Source organism: Pocillopora verrucosa, chromosome 12 (genome assembly GCF_036669915.1).
Source record: "Pocillopora verrucosa isolate sample1 chromosome 12, ASM3666991v2, whole genome shotgun sequence".
In the NCBI taxonomy this organism is placed as follows: domain Eukaryota; kingdom Metazoa; phylum Cnidaria; class Anthozoa; order Scleractinia; family Pocilloporidae; genus Pocillopora; species Pocillopora verrucosa.
Genome location: NC_089323.1, coordinates 2,464,860 through 2,484,599, shown reverse-complemented (window position 1 = coordinate 2,484,599; position 19,740 = coordinate 2,464,860). Strand labels below are relative to the sequence as shown.

Here is a 19,740-nt window from a genome sequence, read left to right as displayed (position 1 = left end):
TCGACGGTCAAAAATAATAAGAAGAAGGGTGGAGGTGGAGGAGTGAAGATTCTCGCCCTGCCCCCGCCCCCATGATCGAGTCTGTTACTTATAGAAATATTTTTTAGTCCAAGCCGAAAAGTATTAAACTTAAGATTTTGTCCGGTGTATATCACTGTGACCTCAAGCCCATCGATTCTGGAGTGAGCGTGACATAAGCGCAAAGTGTCGTCACGTATTATGGGAGGTCTTGATCTGGTTTCGTGAACGAAACTCTTCTTCCACGCTCCGAAAATATACAAGATTTATACTTTCTGTATCTTTTTTTAACGGAGACCAGTGAGCAGCACAAAGAAAGACTACTTGGTGTTGTAACTTTTTGTTTATTTTTTCCGACGCATTTTGCCTGAGACTTCTTCAGGGATGATTACAATTAACATTGAACAGTATATATAACACATTCGTGTCCGTAAGTATGACTTCCAGCGGAAGTGAATAATAACAGAAACATGTTGTAAACCGACGTAACAAGAGACGTCTTGTTATGAGCGCTACACTCAAGCATTGTTTCTCATTTGCGACCGGAAAATATGATGAAACAAATCTTGTCTGTAATGTTACTCGTTTCAAAAATGTACCACTGTCAGCTGAGTGAACAGTAAATTACTCACGCTCGTTTATCGTAAATAAAACAAGCCGACAGCCTGAGAGAGGAAGCCATGAAAGCACATGTCATGAGACTGCCTAGCACCCACAGTATTAAACGAAATATCTTGTTTAAGAAAACGAACCGAGTAAGCGACCCAATCGTGTGACGGAAATAACAAGCTCGTAATAAGGTAAGATTGAGGAAAGGAGTGGTTATTTCTGTTAAGACTAAGTCAGGGAATTTTGAAGAGCAGGCGTGTTTGTGAGTCGTCCATTCTGTTTTTTGTTTTGTTTTTTGTTTTGCATCTTTCAAGCAAGCAGAAGTAAGCGTTAGGTGAGCGCTATGGATGAAAAAGAAGTTATTCCTGCTCTATCGCGTGTTTTGAAGAGCATTGCTCAGGGGGCCATGTTTATTTCAAAAAGGAAATTGAGCAATGCTGAGTGTATTGACCAGATTAAAGGGGAATTTCCCCTTCTAAGGCGCGTTTGACCTGTAAACATCACGCCACATTTCTCGAGAACAATTAATTCTTCATTGCTTAGGCATTTAGGATAGTAACGGTCAGTGTAGAATTCCTGTGTGGTACGAATAGGTAGTCATAACACAACCACTCTCCGGATAAATTTCGAGTTGCATTCTCGCAGTTCGTCCAATAATCATTCAGATAATCAGTTTGTGCGTCTGCCATCATGATATTTCTCGCTCTAACTTGAAATTCGAGGTAGGTGAGTAACAGTTTTCTTCAACTACACCTTGAGTTGTTCATTATCGCCACTGTGTGTTTGTCGACGAATCCGGTGACAACTTTTGGACGGTCAGAAGTCACGGTAAAGCGCAGTAGGGAGAATCTGATTTACGCGCAGATGATCGCTTTTTGTCGCTTAGGAATGTAACTTCACGCAATTGTTCGCCTTTTCAAACAAATGAATGCGTATTTTCGTGTAATGAACAGCAAAAGGTTTATTAATGAACGTTTTGAGCCGCTTTTAGCAGAAATTAAAACGCAATCTTTTGTACCCTTCAATTTCCTGTTATCATCAATTGCGCAATAATTTGTTTCTTCGTGCTTGTCGTTCATGCCATGCAAGTTCGTAATCCCATTTATTTAGGATATCTTGTTGGAAGTTAATACTTTGAAAACTTGAAAGAGTTTTGAAATTTCATACACATGTAAATCAAAATAGCGTGATATTATGATATCAAACGTGAAATTATTTCAAACTGTTTGCTGGCAAAGAAAAGTTTGTATCAATAAAGTGGAGTTGAGGTTTGAGAAAAACTAAGTTTTGACGTTAAACCAAGCTTATTGAAGTAAATTTTTTGAAGGACTTTAATTTCTAAGATGCACATTCATCCTATAGCGTCACAATCTTCGATTTCTCGGTTTCCGCATTGTAATAAGATACAATTGTTTCGGTTGAACCTCGAGGGAGAAATCTTTTAGTTTCAATTACAAAGTGCTGGGACTTGGCATCCAAACAGAAAGCAGATTCAAAGCGTAAATCTTTATTCTAATTAGAGATGAGTTTTCACCTTTTCTCAAGTCAATTTAGCTGTGTAGCCACTTTCCGTATCCATGCCGTTATGCGCAATTGATAGAGCCAGTGCGCATGTGCGATTAAGTATTTATTAAAACGAGAAGAGCATGACGAAACAATATTTTACCTTTTCCTCTCACATATATCAATCGCTGTTTAATTTCACTTAATATGTATCTATGCTTGAACAAATTGAATCTTTCTCAGGATTTAGGTCGAGGATAGCTGTCTCCAGTGCTAACGCCGATTATGGCTCTACAGCCTTTTACAAACGAACAGCTGAATTACTTCAAATTTGCCTCAGTTGTAGTTAATGAGTTCGCCACTGCTTTGCGTCAGACGTTCAAATCCATGTGGGACAACAGATTTGGACATCGTCCCGGATATCAACTGTGGGATAACTTCACGGTAGTAAGAAATTTGTTTCTAGCTGAAGAAGGTGGAAAAAGCAAAGTTCCTAGACACATCTCCTATGAAGAATGGGATTGTACCGCTCTGTTCCAGGCCACCATCTATGCAAGGTCCTTCGCTACGCCAGATAGCAAAGGTCATTACAAGACACTCAGTGAAATGTACGTAAGGCACCATAAAGTACCTCTCGGAAAGTTCCATCCATCTGTTGTGAGTCCAAGTGGAAATACCGCCGAAACCTTTGCTCTTGCGATTGATCAGCTTCGACTTTTACGAAACTCCCTTTGTCACGCAGACAGGTCAGAGATTGATAAACCAACCTTTGACCAATACGTGAAGCTTGCTAAAGAAGCATTCAAAGCTCTTGGAATCATAACAGATCCCATTGATGCCATCGGTGGACTGACAGAGTCTGACTTTCCCACCAAAGAAGTTCGCAAATTGGAAGAAAGTCTTAGACAGGAGACCAGATCATACATCGAGTGTCTCGAAGAACTAAGACCAGGTGTCGAGTGTCTCGAAGAAGTGAAATCAGGTGTTAATAGCGCAGGGGAATGCGATAAAAGAAAAAGTTAATGACCTCGCTTTGTTGAAGGGAGAAATAGATGATTTGAAAATTAACATGGATGAAGATCAAACAGGTATAAACTGATTAAAAGCTTTACAGAATTTTTTGATTAACAACAATTTAAGATGCAATATGGCAGTCTTATAACTATTAGTTTGGCAGGGAGGAACTGAAATGAAATAGCAGCGTTTCTGCTCTTTACTCTAGTAATAATAGTTCAACGGGGCAACTTCCAGTTTTCGCAAAAGTGCTTCGTACATGTCTTGAAAATCCTGTCTTCTTCCCTAAGATGAATTTATTCTATAATCAGAATACCACCTTAAACAATCTGTTATCTTTTATTTTAAAACGATTTGTTTAAGAAGTAAGCCGCAGCCACTATATTTACCGACATCGTCACTCTTGTGGGATGTTGTTAAGATTACAACCTCACGGAAAGAGCAAGAAGCTCATGATTAAAGCTGTGTCCCTAAAACATGATTTCCACATTTTTAATGGTACAGTAAAATGTACTATTTATTATCATCGTTATTTTTCTCTTCAAACTACCGACATGAGCTCTTTCATGATTGTATCAATTTGCTTCTTTTAAGATTCAAAGCCATTCCTACCACCATCAAATCTTCCTTCAAAGGTTCCACACTTCACTGGCCGTCAGAGAGAATGTGAAGACATCAGTAGTCACTTAACTTCCAAACGTTCCCGGATCGTGTCGGTATGGGGCTCGCCTGGTTTTGGTAAGACTTCTGTGGCAACTAAAGTCGGACATCGACTTCAAACTGGTGGACTTCTCGTATACTTCTTCTCCATGAGAGGGCTTCTTTCAAAGGCCGATCTGACCACGCAGCTTCTGAGCTTCTTTAGAAGACACTCCACAAGAGATCAAATTCCTCAGCAGATGTCCATAGAAGAAGAACTTTTTCTCTTTCTAAGAGACATTTCAGGTGAATTTGTGATGATTCTTGACAATGCCGATGAATTACTCGAAAGTGGGGCACCGAATGTGAAGGAGGATTTCATCAACCTTTTGGAAGTCATTCTTAGTCAATTCAAGAATTTAACATTTCTTCTTACCACAAGGGAATCTCTTGAGTTTATGAATGTGCATTTTGAAGGCCACCAAGCAGTAAGAATAGGGCCATTACACGAGTCCTTCTCTCAAACCTTAGTCGGCGGATTACTTCCTAAAGCGACCGCGTCTGACTGCTCGAAAATTGCGAAAATCTGCGGGTTCGTACCTTTGGCCATGAAACTGTTGTGTTCTTCCATTACTGAAGATAATGCTCAGCCGAGTCAATTTTTAGATACCTTCAAGGAATTAATAGAAAGTAGCCTTTTCGAGCTATTGGACAATCCAGATTATCCAAGCTATCTGCGATTAAAGTTCCTATTTGAATCCTCATTTCAGAGACTCTCTTTATCTGAAAAAGAAGCGCTGGTATCACTTAGTGTTCTTTCTGGAGATTTTAACCACTCAGTTGCTACAGCTGTCATTGGTGTAAAAACAACTCTGCAGGCCAAGAAAATCTTGCATAGGCTTCGGAGAAAATCTTTCCTCGACTCTAGTTCCAAACCTGAGTCATTTTCGATGCATAAGTTGATTCTGTCGTTTGCAAGAGGAAGAGGTCAAGATGAAATGAAAGAAACCATGCTGAACTCCAAAGCACGTTTGTCTGCATTTTACGTCTCTCTTTTCGACAAGCTAAATAAACAGTTTTTGACAGGACAATCCATGCAAGCATTTATTGATTTCTATGAAGAGAAGCAGAATATTATTCAGAGTCTTATGGAGAGCTGCTCCGATCCCAAGACATGTGACGTCTCATTTGGTGTCCTGACAAAGGCGGAAATCTTTCTAGATTCCCTTTTCTGGTGCGAGGGAAAAATTATCGACAAAATTTATGATCACGCAACTGAAAAAGCTCAGGCGTTTGGAAAGAGCGTGTTCTACAGTCAGTTACTGTTGTCCTTGGCATTCACCGAAGTGACTTGGGGGATACATGGAAGATCGATGACGCTGCTCTCTAAAGCCGAGGTCTTTTCTTTGTCGGTAGATGATAAAAGAAAATTCCTTTGTTATAAAGGCATCTGTCAACTGGTTTCAGGGAAAATAGATGACGGAGCTGAGAACTTACAAAAAGCTCTTTGCTTGGTGAGTGATAGCCCCGAACAACGAATTCTCAGAGTAATTGCACTGCAAATTCTTGTTACTTACTTTCTTTTCAAGAAAAAGAAAGCAACTTCTCTGGAGCTTTACACCACAGCCTTACATGAATGCAGAGCATTAGGAGACACAAGTCTCCTTGTTATTCCTCCAGTGAATAACAAAGAATTGGGAATGATCGAGGCAGATATGCCAAAGGCAGATGTTACAACCACTCAACCACTTAGATTAGAAATGATATGCGTTGTTAGCAAAGCGACGGAAATGTCCTCTGATTATGAAACAAAGCAAGCAATAAGCAAATCTGTACTAAGGATGTCAAATGAAATAGATAAACAGATCCTCCCACCTTCCATTGGTTCATGGACCTTCCAGCGCAACGTCAATTCGACACTTAAAAATGTACTGAATAATCCTGAGGAAGCAACAAAGGTGTGTGACATATGGATAAATTATCATAAAATGACCTTAAAACAAAGTGGAAAAGTTAATGCAGGAGATAAAGCTAAACCCAACAAACATCTTGATTTAAATTGGCATCAAGAAAGACTACTAAGAAGCTATTTGGACCGTGGCTGCGCTATTCATCAGATGCAAAACTATCCTGGTGCCATTCAGTCCTTTCAACTTGCCCTCGACATTGCAATAGGACTCTTCGGGGAAAAACACCCAGACACAGCTCAAAGTTACTTTTCTCTCGGAGAAACACAACATGCCTCAGGCGACTTCTCGTCAGCAGTTACGTCTTTTCAGCGTGCTCTCAAGATTAGAACTAAACTCTTCGGGAAAGAACATCCAGATACAGCTCAGAGTTACTTTTCTCTCGGAGTAACCCAACACGCCTCAGGTGACTTTTAGTCAGCACTTCAGTCCAAACAGTGTGCTCTTGCCATAAGAGTTAAACTCCTCGGGGAAGAACACCCAGACACAGCGAAGAGTTACTTGTCTCTCGGAAAAACCCAGTACGCCTCAGGCGACGTTTTGTCAGCCCTTCAGTCCAAACAGCGTGCTCTTGACATTAGAGTGAAACTGTTTGAAGAAGAACACCCAGAGGAAGCTAAGAGTTACTTTGACCTCGGAGTAGCACAACAAGCCTCAAAAGACTTTTTTTCAGCACTTCAGTCCAAACAGCGTGCTCTTGACATAAGAGTGAAACTCTTTGGGGAAGAACACTCAGACACAGCTCAGAGTTACTTTTCTCTTGGAGTAACCCAACATGCCTTAGGCGACTTTTTGTCAGCACTTCAGTCCAAACAGCGTGCTCTTGACATAAGAGTGAAACTTTTTGGGGAGGAACACCCAGACACAGCTAAAAGTTACTTTGACCTCGGAGTAACACAACATGCCTCAGGCGACTTTTTGTCAGCACTTCAGTCCAAACAGCGAGCTCTTGACATAAGAGTTAGACTCTTTGGGGAAGAACACCCAGACACAGCTAAAAGTTACCTTGACCTCGGTGTAACCCAACATGCCTTAGACGACTTTTTGTCAGCACTTAAGTCCAAACAGCGTGCTCTTGACATAAGAGTTAAACTCTTTGGGGAAGAACATCCAGACTCAGCTAAGAGTTACTTTTCTCTCGGAGTAACCCAACATGCCTTAGGCGACTTTTTGGCAGCACTTCAGTCCAAGCAGTGTGCTCTTGACATAAGAGTTAAACTTTTCGGGGAAGAACACCCAGACACAGCTGAGAGTTACTTTGACCTCGGTGTTACCCAACATGGCTTAGGCCACTTTTTGTCAGCACTTCAGTCCAAAGAGCGTGCTCTTGACATAAGAGTTAAAGTCTTCGGGGAAGAACATCCAGATACAGCCGAGTATTACTTCTCTCTCGGAGTAACCCAGTTTACCTCAGGTGACGTTTTGTCAGCACTACAGTCTTTTCAGCGTGCCCTTGAAATCAGAATTAAACTCTTGGGGGAAGAAGAACCAAACAAAGCTTAGTGTTACTTTTCTCTCGGAGAAACACAACATGCTCTAAGCGACTTCTCGTCAGGAGTTCAGTCTTTTCAGCCTGCTCTTGAAATTAGAGCTAAACGATAGTTACTTTACTCTCGAAGTAACGCAACATGCCTCAGGCGACTTTTTGTCAGGACTTGAGTCCAAACAGCGTGCTCTTGACATTAGAGACTATTCGGGGAAAACATCCAGACACACCTCAGCGTTACGTTTATCTCGGAGAAACACAAAATGCCTTAGGCGATTTCTTGTCAGCACTTCAGTTCGATCAGCGCGCTCTTACAGTTTTTACAATTAAAATGAAAGATTTTTCACTTCATTTCAACGTTTCATTGCAGAAACTCGATTAAAAACATTTCATGTCTCAATATGAGTTTATTTGAGATTAAGACAAGTTTACATTCACTCTATAATATGAAAAAATAAATAAATTTCCACAGAATCAAGGTCTCAATATCCCTGACTTCACTGCTTTTTGTTTTTGTTTACACCATAGTCCTGTTAATGTTCGTGTATCCAGCCCCTACACATGATAGCAAGATTTTACTCTTTCCTCCTGCTACACTGCTGTCGTCATCACTCTGTTGTGCTTATATTTTGAACATCACTCCAAAAAATTCTTTTAGATGCCTCAAAAATTGAATGCTGTAAAAGAGTTGATGATAGCACTGAGAAAATTTTAAAAGAATTACTCAGTAGAAAGAAAACAATAACATTTATCATGACATTGATAATGAACCTTCCACCACCAAGCCGTCTCTCCCCTCCCTCCCCACTTACTTTTCTCCATTTCTCCTTCCTTCCAACACTTTCTTTTCTTCCTGTCTATCTCACCTCTCTTTCATCTCCTTCTATTCTCCATCATCTCCCTTTCTTCCTTCTCTTCCTATTATCCATTCGACCTTTCCTCTCTATCTGAGCTGCACTCGTCTTCATTTCCCATCATCCTCTACACCTCACCTCCATGCCACCCTGTCCCTCTCCTTCTTCCTATCTCCCCTCTCTTCTTTATCTTTTCCTTCCTCATCATCTCCTCTCCTTCTCTCTTTCCCTCTCTATCCCTCTGTCTCCCTCCATTTCCCCTCCCACCTCATTCCCTCCCTGTCCTCCTCTAAATTTCTCTCCCTCCTCCTGCCGCCCTGCTACCTCATTCCCCTCCACTGTGCCCTCCATATACCCCCTACAATGCTGCTCTCCTCTCTCCATTCCCACTCCCTCCCTGTCTCCTCCTGTGTCCTCCATCATACTCCCTAACACTGCCTCTTCCCACTTTTCAATCTCTCTGTTTCTCCTCCTTCTCCCTTCTCTCCTTTTTGCAATTGAATGAGAGCCAGACTGATGCCAAGCAGTTAAAAAAATCTTTCCTAATAACACACAACAGATCATAACTCCAGCTAACAGAAAATTGTGTGAATTTATTTACTCTTTTCACTGATAGACATTATCAACTACTTACGTATATGGAGTCAGTGGATCAGTGAGAATTTTAGAAACATCCCTTTGTCCCAGAATCATGTAAAGGAGAACAACACTCTGATGGCGAGAGTCAACACAGCCTCCCTATCAAAGGAGAAAGATAAATAATAATAGTGAGTCTCATTTCAGAATATACAGTTATACTTAAATCATTTTAAAAGCTAGTATGAGTGTAAGCCTGATCACCAGCTGCCAAGAGTTCTTAATGAAGTGCATTTTGATTGAGTGTCATACATCCAAAACTGAAAGCAATCACAGTAGCCAACCAGAATAAAGGAACATATCATGAGCCAATGAAGGATCCAAGTATAAACCTTACCTTGTAAATTTCTTCAAGTAACATTTCAGCTGCCTGTTTGCCAAGATCCTCAGGGACAACTGGCTGACCCTCCCCTACTGGGGTAGATGATGTCTGAACACTTAGCATGGCACCAGTTGTTGATTCTGCAACTAATGAGATTCCAAACCCTGGTGACCTGGAGGAGGACATTTTTAATCATGATTATCATTAATCTGATGACTGATGGTGTACCATGCTTATGACAAAAGAACACATTGCATCTCTGGTTTTAAGAGACTCTGAAAAGCTTGCTTATCGTAATGTCTCCAGCACAACAGAAGTGCACTGACTCAGTTGCATCAGCAAATCTGGGCGCGAGATCTAGCAAGTGCTATAACTTTGCCTTCTTGGACAAGACACCTTACTCTCACAGTTCCTCTCTCTGCTCAGGAGTATGAATGGGTACCGATAACTTCTTAAGTAAATCTAAAAAATGCCAAGGACAATTTACAATGGACGGTCACCCCTTACAGGGGAGGGGGAGGAGTAGTAAAACTTCTTATAAATTTTGCCACTTTGGATATTAAGAAATATGGTTGTCGTCTTCTCATGAGCACAGAACAAAGAAAAAAATTCTTGAGTCCCCATGAGGAATTGAACCTCAAACCTTCAGATTCCACACTCCCATGCTCTACCACTGAGTCACAGAGACTCTAAGGCGCATTATGAATTTCATATATGACACATATCCTGCACTCTGCTAGGATCAGCAATATTGATAGCACCACATTTTGTAAATAGAAGAAGAAACATGGTAAGCTTTATGCTCAGTAAGGAAATATAGAAAGATAATTTTTTGTCTTGCTATGGATATTTACTGCATGAATTGTGGTGAAACATGCTGATTCCCCGGTAAAAAAGTTAAAGGTTTGTTGTAAAATAACATACTTTCCAGATTGACCTCCTTTGCAGTGATCTGTATAAATGTAGATATCGGACACAAACTGGTTCAATACACCACGCACTGCGTCAACCACCCTATTACAAATAGCTGGAGAAACTCTCATAGCATACCTGTTTAAGGTTTGGTTAAGGCAAATCAACTTTTTTCCAAAAAAAATAGTGGTCTATGTGTAATGGTCTCTGTAACAGCAAAAATGTTATCACAAAAACTTGAAATATCTTTTATTGAGACAGCAACAATACTAGTCGTAGAAGTAGTAGGTTGAAGCTAATAACATAAATTATTTAAGAGAACTGTGCCAAGAGCAACTTTGGTGAACTGACTTAAAAAGTGATAACACATAAAAGAAACTGGCTTTAAATACAAGAGGACTATGAAATAACATGCAGTATGGAAATGTGAGAAAAGGTGTGCCTGACAAGGAAAAACACTAACAAATTTAACAAACACTTACAAGGGGGTATGAAAAATACAAAGAATGAAATAAGTCCAAACAAATTACATGAAAAATAATCAGCAAGCACTTTGATCTTGCAGTCCCTGTAATATAGCTGTAACACTTATACCAAGGGGAAAAGTAAAGGATACACAAGGCCTCTTATTCTTTTTATCTTACCAGGATCTGTGAATTGTAATGGCCGCAAGTTTCTCCTCACAGGACAAGAGAATACCACCTCCCCTCCTCCCTCTGGAGGTGCTCCCCTTTTCACAATCTGTGACAAAAAAAGTCAATTAAATGATAATACATTATTTCCTCACATTCTGAACAGCAACAATTGAAGAAATTGATTAAAAAAGAAAGGAGTTCAAATCTCATGGGATTGTCTTATACACCAACTTTGCCCCAATTCCATTGTTTTGGTAAAAAATTTGGCCCCTGTAATGTTTAGTAAGAATGATCTATTGAGGTCCTCTTTTCTCTACAAACCAGAAAAAAGTAATTTCACATTACTGTCTAAGTCAATATTAATTATTCATGTACTTCACCTTCTGTCTTCTTTTTTGATCTAAGCTGTTTTAGTTAATTCTAGTTTAGTGAATAACTTTTAATCCTAAATTAAGGGGCACTATACCAGGTATCTAGGTGTGCGCCTCTCCTCTCTTCTCTAACATTAAAATGTACATAATTAGAATTGCTTAGCTATTATGGTGACCTTGTTGATTACATAACTTAACTTGCTACTTCATGGAGTAGAGATATATTCAATCGTGTTGAAAGGGGCAGCTGAGTCATATTATTTAACTTTCTTTCCAGCTAATTTCACTGATGGTACAATTTAAATGCACGACTTGATCTTTTGCATGTGTTAAAATCTTACTTGGAAAATCATTAATAATGATAATAATAATAATTAAATTCATTAATGATAGGTAATGATACCTTTAAATCTAGCCCCTCATCATCCACCACAAACTTCTTTACCAGAGGGAGAGTAACTGTTTTAATGATGTCAACCTAAAATAACATCATTCAACCATCATCAAATTCTAGGAAAGACATTTCTCAGAAGTAATCTAATTATGCACCTTTATATGAGCTTGTTTTCCATCTTGTTTTTGTCTATGCTCTTAGATATGTAGCAAGAGTTTTTACAAAACAGAGAGAAACTGGAAAAAAACCAACACAAATCAGAATTACACATTTGATCTTTTTTGTATTCACCTATAACTCTTTACAACCTAACATTTGCCATACACTTTGATTCTCTATACATTTTCTTTGGTGATGACAAGAAGAATTTGTGTAACAATCAAAGCTTCTTATGTTGGTGATCGTTTCTGTTATTCTCATGATCTTCTTGAATTATACAGCAGTGTACTTTAAGGAGAAGTTAGAAGCTCATCACTCTTAGAGCTTAAAGGGTCAATTCTCTGCAATAAAAAAATATAACATTATTTCTGGCTTACTGTTGGATCATGTCTGTCATTTGTTATTCCTTTCAGAGTAAGTCTGATAGGTTTCTTGCAAAATGGTGCCAGCAGTACCACTGCTTCTAGGTAATAACCAATGGATCTTTGAGGATTACAGTCATGGTCAATGGTTCCTCCAGTTAACAGGCCAGGTTTATAAAACAGCATTGTACCTTTGGGAAAGGAAACAGAGTAACCAAACATATGGATAATATAGCTTTAATAATTAGGCCCCATTGGGAAGGAAAGGGGGGGGGGGCAGGTGTCCCCTATAGTATTAATGTTTGGCTTAAACATCCCGTATCCTGTTTCTTGCTGTAGTTTCTATCCTAAAACTCATGTTTACATCCTGGAATATCTATTTCAAATATCCCTTTAATTTTTTTCCTTAAGTATCCCGTATCCCTACAATCTTTTAGCAAAATATTCCGTATCCCGATAACCCCTAATAGGACCTCTATCATGGACATTACCTGGCTGGGCAGTGCTATCATTCATTAAAATCTTATAAACAAATAACAAAAATTATCTGATAAATGATCTGAAGACTTACCTGTTTCATTAATTTTTATTCGTGATCCGTTTATTACCTTGTCCAGGAGCCGTATAAAACTTGCTTCAAAATCTTTAAAGGGTTACATAGACAGCAAAATTCTTAAATTACACGGCAAAACACGAAGCATATTTTATATAAGTTTTTTGGAGCTGAAGTCAGCAGCTGAAAAGGCTGTGATTTCTATAATCAGTTCAATAATGGACGCACCTTTCAGCCCAGGATCGTCTTCAACAGCTCTTATGTTGGCTAAACTTCAGAATACCCCGCAACTCATTTCCGCCTCACTTACATGTGTCGGGAGGCTTTGAAGATCGAGGCATAACACAATAGACGCTATTCTTATTCAATGACATGTAAATGAGTTGCGGGGTATTCTGAAGTTGCTCCCTTATGTTTTTTATTTTCACTGATTTACCGCTAAGCGTCGCCAAAACAAGTCTTTGTCGGAAAAAATTACAACCTTCGTATGTCAAATCAGCCGCCATGTTGAAAAACGCACGTGGGTGACCTTTCCACTTGTCATATATGATGTACTCTTACACTCTGGATTTTGCTGCTGGACCAGTAACTTACGTTTTCGTTCAAAATGGCGGACGACGATTTGGAAGGGTGAGTGGTAATGACATTCCAAATCAGCAAATCTTGAGATCTTTTCCGCAGTGATTCACTTGTACATAACTACATACCGAATTAACGTTTTGACGCATTTTATACATCGATCAAAGTCATTTCTTGTGGTAGTGGTTGATAATAGCGGAAACGAAGCAATCGTTGTCCAATTTACTTTTTCACAGCAAAAGTTGCGATGGAGAACTTTCTCGATTTTCTTCTAGGTATGACGATGACCTCGACGAGGTCGAAGAAGAAGACCGCTTTGAAGATGTAGATGACTTAGAGGTAAGCTTTCTAGCCATTGTTTTCTGAATAAGTTAATTTAGTGTATCTACCATAATTTTGACAACGCACGTGTGATTTCGGTTACATGTGAGTCAAACAACACTTACTGATTATCATAATCAAGTTGGTGGAGATTTTTAGTTTGATATAGTAACGATACTCTCAAAGAGGATATTGATGATATTTTGGTAAAACTTCCGTACAGCTCCGTACTATTGTAAAACAAATCTGTTTTCCCAGTCGAAATGTATTGTTTTTGTCACTGTTTTCTATTTCCAAGAACTGAACGCATAATGTAGTATGGGGCTGTGCGGAAATTTTACCCCAGCGTGTCCGGAATAATAATGTGTCATGACCAGTCATATGTGTGATCAGGATATGTAGGCAAAATTAAATACTAGAGCACAAACTAATCAGCGTTTACTGCGTGAGGTTGAGATATCTCACACCTGACTGATGGCTGGCTGTCATGTTTTCTAGGATAGATAAACTTTTACAAAGTAATATTTGGTCTGAAGTTCCTAGTTTTCTGAGTTTCACAGTAATAAAGAGTGGTAAAAGACTTCTTTATAACTATTTTCCTTTCCTAGTGGAGGTTGTATCTAATATCCTATTGTGTTTTTTTCAGCCAACAGAAGACACAGATAATATTGACATTTTTCCCACAACAGGTATGGTTTGCAATAATTTTTAAATAGTATTCTATAAAATCACAGTTAAATAAGGTAATCCATGAGAACAAAACCAAAAACTCCAGAAGTTGTGGCCACTTAGCCTTAAAGAGTTAACCATGTTAATTATAAGACACAGGATGAGGAAATGTTTCTTGCATTTCATTTTATTCAAGTAGGGAAGTTACATGATCCTTCAAGGTTGCTACTACAACCTTCATAAGTGAATGTCTCACAATGTCAGGCTGAAGAACATTTTATAACAATTATTGGACATTTTAATTGCTTAAATGTAATGTTAATTCCCTCTTTTTATGTCAATTTGCAGAAGAAAGCCAAGAACCAACAAAAAGAATCACAACACCATATATGACAAAATATGAGAGAGCAAGAGTATTAGGAACTAGAGCTCTACAGATAAGGTACTTGACCCTTTAACTCTCAGAAGTGATTAATATGTAAATTCTCCCTGTAATATCCATACATTATTCAGCAAACAGGTCATGAAAATACTCAAACTCATCAGGTACAAGATATTATATTACCTTGATTGAACACCAAATTCTTGTAACCAATTAACAAGGAAATATGTTGCAGCTAGAGGGGAGAATTAACAATCAGATCTTGGGAGTCAAAAGGTTAGTTTACTCAACAAATAAAGATTGTTAAAGACTTAATGGCAGGGATAGAGATCTTGAGTTATACCTTGGCTACAGACTATTTCAGTCCATTCTGGCAAGAACACAATTTTAGGAACTCAATTTTATCTGTTGTTTCCAGTATGGGTGCCCCTGTTATGGTGGAACTTGAAGGTCAGACAGATCCTCTACAGATAGCCATGAAGGAACTCAAGTAAGAATTTTAATGAATTTTTTTTAACCCTTTAACTCCCAGAAGTGATTAACATAAAACTTCTCCCTACAATATCCATACATTCTTCAGCAAACAGGTAATGAGAATATTCAAACTTATCAGGTAGAAGCTGTTACCTTGATCCAGCACCAAATTCTCAAAACTAATTTACAAGGAAATGTGTAGCAGCTACAGGGGAGAATAAACAATCAGATCTTGATAGTTAAAAGGTTGACCAGAGTATTTAAGCTAAAATTTACAGCGTAAGTAGTTTAACAGCCAGTACCAAGTTGTCTCAGCAATGTAATCCAAAGAGAGCTTTTAACATCTCTACTTAGATCTCTGTTTTGTGAGAGTTGATGTGTGCTAAACCAGAATAAACTACCACATGGAAATCAAGGGTTACTTATCTATAGTGGGCAGCATAGCCAATGGGATTGCAGCATATCTGATATAATGCATGCAGATTTACAATATTATTCATTAGACTATATGATAACTGAACCTGGAAAAATAATTGCAGGAGCACATCAATTACAGAAGTTGTAGGCCTCTTAATTCTTCTTCAATATTATTTCAGAGCAACAAACATCCCCATTATTATTCAGCAATATCTTCCAGACAAAAGCCACAAAAACTGATAGATGAATTTATCATCACAGAATAAAACTGCATTGGTGGTAGTTTAGTTGTCAGCAGTTTTTTATGTTTTTGATGTGCTTCTTTGTTCATTTTATGTCCATAAACTAAAATTCTTCATTTTCCTTTTTTTTTTTTCACCCCACCCATGAGAGTTCTGTACATCTACATCTTGAATTTTTAAAAAATGTTTGGCATCCAACTCTTGTTTTTTTTTTTTTAACACATTTATTCCCAAGATCTTATCGTTAATTCTCCCTTCTGGCTGCTACACATTTCCCTGTAAATTATTTGGGAGAATTTGATGTAAGATGGAGATAACAACTTCTACCTGATAAGTTTGAATTTTCTCACTATCTGCTTGCTGGATATTGCATGGATATTTTAGGGAGAAGTTACCACCAAGAATGTTAACCACTTTCAAGAGTTAAAGGGTTAACAAAATGTTTTCCTTAATGTGCATTTAATAAAAGGAAGGTTACATAAACTGTTAATCATATCTTGATATTCAAATAGAGAACTATTATGTAATATTTGTTACAATTCCAAATATAGGAATTTAGAATTGAATACCTTTTTTCGTCAATAAACTATTCTTAAAAAAGTGCTCTAAAATAAAATAATGACCAGTCTCAGGAAACCCCCCCCCCCCCCTTCTCTACAGCAGATTATTGCATTTTCTTTTCCCATTTGTGACCTGGCCCTATTCATTTTTGCTGCAATTTTTATTTTTATTTTAAATAGATTCTTCAGGAAGCTCCACCTGTAACCTCTGTTTGCCCAGCTTTGTCTAAAGAGGACCATATTGTATGTGCAGTAAATCATTTGTGTCAGAAAACGAGGTCAAAAGATTTGAAAGACCTCAATTTCTCCCTTAAAGAGGATGTCATTCCTCCAGGGTTTTACTAAGTGGAGGTGAATGTATAGAAGTAGCACCACCTTTCTTTTTGGCTACAGAGCAACAGCTGAGTCAGCTAGCTGCAACAAAAACTTGGTACACTAACAGAAATGACAAGATAGTTAAAGACCCAAGTTTCACTAACTTGTAACAATTAGTGCTTTTGTTACATCTGGGGAGTCTGCAAAACAAGTGCCATTAGTGATGCCTTAATGTCCTCAAAGAAGAAGAGAGATTACAAGGAGGTTAGTATACATATAACTCCCTTTAAATGCTCATTCTTATCTTTTTAAAAGGAAAATAATGGTTAGAGCACTCTGCAAGTGCAATTTCTAATATCAAAACTGAAGTTACCTTGACAGCCAATTGGAATGTGCTCATGTAAAGACAAAAAAAACTCTCTTTGAATGCATTATTGTTCCTTTATCTATCAGATTTTGAGAGAGATCATCCATCTTCTACCATGTGAATGGCTTCATGTGCAATTTGTAACAGCAGATTTTGATGAGGCATTGTGGGGAGCACTTCAGTCTGTTGTCCCACATGTAAAGCTGCAGGGATGTCCTCTTCATTGGACCCAGTTGGTGTGGAAAAAGGTAAACTGAATTTGTCAAGTTAAGTTTCATGCACTTGTATTATCATCTGAGCTCCTTGCACCAGCAGAATTACAGTTTTAGGCCATCAAGCTCTTTGACCAACCTTCTCTTTTCTTATCAGCCACCCTGACATGCTCCTCCTCTTTCACTCTTACATGTACCCTTCCCAATTGTCTGGGACAAGTTTGTCATGTAAAGGACTGTTTTTTTGAGAAAGCGATTGATGGTTTTCCCCTCTGGTTGTGAAAACTTGAATTGCTGACTGTCTTTTTCATGACAATTAACTCTCACCTGGACAATTAGACCATATGAGCAATATTTTATTTGCAATATATGAGCAACAACAATTTGCTAACAATGGCATCCAAATGAACACCAGGAATGTCTAACCTCAGGGACAGGTTCATGCATGGTTTATCTTTGTAATAGGGCAAAATGCCTAGTCGCAACAAGCTTTGCATTTGTTTATTTTTTAAGTCATAATTATGCTTACAAACCTTTTTTAATTAGAGATAATATTTATGCTCTCCATCAATGCAAAGACTAAAATTTTTTTGGCTCATATTTTTATCAGATGCAAGATCTTGGTCTGCAAGCACTGTGCATTGAGGATAATGGTATGCAAAGGTATATTAGAAAACTGCTTGCATTACCCTTACTACTTGGCAGAGATTTCTACTCAGTTCCAGCAACTGAAACTACAGGCAACCACATAGACACTTCTGGAACTAATAAAATACATTGAGGACACATGGATCACTAACATTGCATACCTCATTAGAGATTGGTCTGTTTATTGTCAGCCATTAAGAACAATGAATGATATTGAAAGCTGGCCAAAGGCTCTCAGTGGTGAAACTGGTAGGAAAGGCCAAGTTCCTTTTTACACTCTAGTTCAGTCACTGCATCAAGTGGCCCAACTTTCTGTTCAAAATGTGCAGTTAGTAAGTGACAAAAAGTTGATCAGGATTCAACAGCAGGATTGCCATCACTTGCAGTCACAGATCAGTCAGTTTTGGACTGAGTTTAGGAAAAGAAAAATAACAGCAGCAAAACTTCTAAAGGTCTATTCCAAGTCGTATGGGCCATCTCAAACTGAGTCTTGACTTTCATATATCATGAGATTTTAGTCATTCATTAATAAGCTTGTATTTATTTTGAAGACTGACATTATATGCCAGCAGAAGCTTAGAACCTACCAGTAATGTGTAGAAGTTTACTTGCCATGATTTTTAAAAAATTTCTTTTGTCTTAATCAAAATTTCCTATTTTTTTGCATTCAGTTTTGTATCTTGTAAAAATTATTTTTGGGAAAATATTCATAACAGTTGTGTATCAGAAATATTATTATTAAACACATTAAAGTGGTGGTAGATGTGGCAGAATCTTTTACAGCAGTGATGAGTTTCTTTAACTTCTCAAGAAAAAAATTTTACCCAGGTTAAAATTTTAATATATTACAGTGTAACATTAATTATTGATCATTAATAGCACAGTTGGGTTGAGAGAATTGTTAATATTTTAATATTTATTATTTCTACAGTGTTGTAATACATATTGTAAGATGTACTGCCACTGTTAATGTTGTAAGCACTGTTTGTGACGAGTATCATAATTCCAGCATGCAAGGTTGTAAGTCTTTCTTCATTGTTACAAGAAGTATTAGTACTATATTGTATTGCCTAATTCTAGTATGGCAACAGAATAACATGGAAAGAGGGGAAAATTCTCTCACTTGCGATAGCCACAGATTGTCCAAACAAATTGCTCCCGCGTTTGGCTCGTTACACAGTGTCGTCTCTACCATGACACATATTACACGACGAGCCTAAACACTTGCTGCAGGGAACATCCAAGAATGTGTCTTTGTTTCGACCTTGCGAGGCCAGTGCGCTTGTCAAGCACAAGATACGCGCGCGAAGAATAGTAACCCGCGGCTCTTGCTCGTGAGTGCCTGTGTCATTTACTCGCGTGGCTGGTTCCCAGGGTTTTGTCCTCCCCGTAGAGAGAGAAACTTGGTAACGAGGTTGTCACTCGCGCCCAATCCAGCGTACATCCTACGCCAATCCTACGTGCATTAGTCATCATTCTTAATGGCGGGTATGATTATTCTTGTCTTTTCTACACGAATATTAGCCTTCTTAGCTTAGCTTTTGAATGAAAATGCGATCGATTTTAAATATCTTATCGAGGCCAGAAAGTGTAATTCACACGGATATTAAAGAATAGCAATTTGGGGATTAATATCAGTATCTGGGTAACTGCCCACCTACCCCTCTCCAAACTCAACAACAGTCAATTGATAACAAGTTAGGGTTAATGTTGGGTTAGGGGAGGGTTAGGTGGGCAGTTGCCCAGATACTGATACTGATCCCAATTGGGCCCGGCTGTTACAGCGAAAGCAAGACGTCATCGTCTGGACATGGACTTTCAACACTGATTTTATTACAAGATAACAGGGTAAAACTAAAAAACGAAACAAATACGATATGAGTCCAGTAGGATAAACCAACAGCTGTGGCTTGACTCGACTCCCGGACCTGATATCACATGTGGGTTGAGTTTGTGGTTGTTCTCGTCCTTGTTCCGGGGGTTTTTCTCCGGGTCCTCCGGTTTTCCTCCCTCCACATAAACTAAAATTCCAAGTTCCAATTCGACCTAGAAACAGTGGTCAAGATGAGTCACCTCCTAGAATGTCCACTGCTGAATTCCATTCTTCATCTTCTTCTTAC

General features: G+C 38.5%; 2 protein-coding genes and 1 pseudogene across 6 annotated transcripts; 2 read left to right on the top strand and 1 right to left on the bottom strand.

The window, feature by feature from the left end:
• The first annotated feature begins 1,215 nt into the window (after nt 1-1,215).
• Nucleotides 1,216-7,688, top strand: LOC136277518 (uncharacterized). The gene is made up of 5 exons (XM_066159827.1): nt 1,216-1,353; nt 2,374-3,084; nt 3,128-3,218; nt 3,739-5,939; nt 6,567-7,688. The coding sequence occupies exons 2-5, from the start codon at nt 2,416-2,418 to the stop codon at nt 7,251-7,253; spliced, it is 3,648 nt and encodes a 1,215-aa protein (XP_066015924.1). The 5' UTR covers nt 1,216-1,353; nt 2,374-2,415; the 3' UTR covers nt 7,254-7,688.
• LOC136277523 (RNA 3'-terminal phosphate cyclase-like protein) lies at nt 7,637-13,018 on the bottom strand (annotated as a pseudogene).
• Nucleotides 12,975-18,614, top strand: LOC136277521 (DNA-directed RNA polymerases I, II, and III subunit RPABC2-like). 5 transcript variants are annotated; one of them, XM_066159839.1, is made up of 10 exons: nt 12,975-13,064; nt 13,289-13,352; nt 13,981-14,023; nt 14,352-14,445; nt 14,804-14,875; nt 15,456-15,555; nt 16,259-16,321; nt 16,472-16,657; nt 16,847-17,008; nt 17,583-18,602. In XM_066159839.1, the coding sequence occupies exons 1-6, from the start codon at nt 13,042-13,044 to the stop codon at nt 15,514-15,516; spliced, it is 357 nt and encodes a 118-aa protein (XP_066015936.1). In that variant the 5' UTR covers nt 12,975-13,041; the 3' UTR covers nt 15,517-15,555; nt 16,259-16,321; nt 16,472-16,657; nt 16,847-17,008; nt 17,583-18,602. The 5 variants fall into 5 exon arrangements, with proteins under 5 accessions (XP_066015936.1, XP_066015938.1, XP_066015937.1 ...); XM_066159841.1 differs by lacking the exon at nt 15,456-15,555 and having other exon boundaries at nt 12,987-13,064; nt 17,583-18,597; XM_066159840.1 differs by lacking the exon at nt 15,456-15,555 and having other exon boundaries at nt 12,988-13,064; nt 16,259-16,657; nt 17,583-18,592.
• Nucleotides 18,615-19,740: the final 1,126 nt, after the last annotated feature.

Bases quoted from the DNA above. Each gene is read 5' to 3' on its own strand.
- LOC136277518 (XM_066159827.1), top strand. From the start codon at position 2,416: ATGGCTCTACAGCCTTTTACAAACGAACAGCTGAATTACTTCAAATTT. The intron at 3,085-3,127 runs GTCGAGTGTCTC...TTAATAGCGCAG, and splicing joins TCGAAGAACTAAGACCAGGT to GGGAATGCGATAAAAGAAAA. The intron at 5,940-6,566 runs GCCCTCGACATT...CAGTCCAAACAG, and splicing joins CCATTCAGTCCTTTCAACTT to CGTGCTCTTGACATAAGAGT.
- LOC136277521 (XM_066159837.1), top strand. From the start codon at position 16,625: ATGTCCTCAAAGAAGAAGAGAGATTACAAGGAG. The intron at 16,658-16,846 runs GTTAGTATACAT...TTTATCTATCAG, and splicing joins AGAAGAGAGATTACAAGGAG to ATTTTGAGAGAGATCATCCA. The intron at 17,009-17,582 runs GTAAACTGAATT...TATTTTTATCAG, and splicing joins CCCAGTTGGTGTGGAAAAAG to ATGCAAGATCTTGGTCTGCA.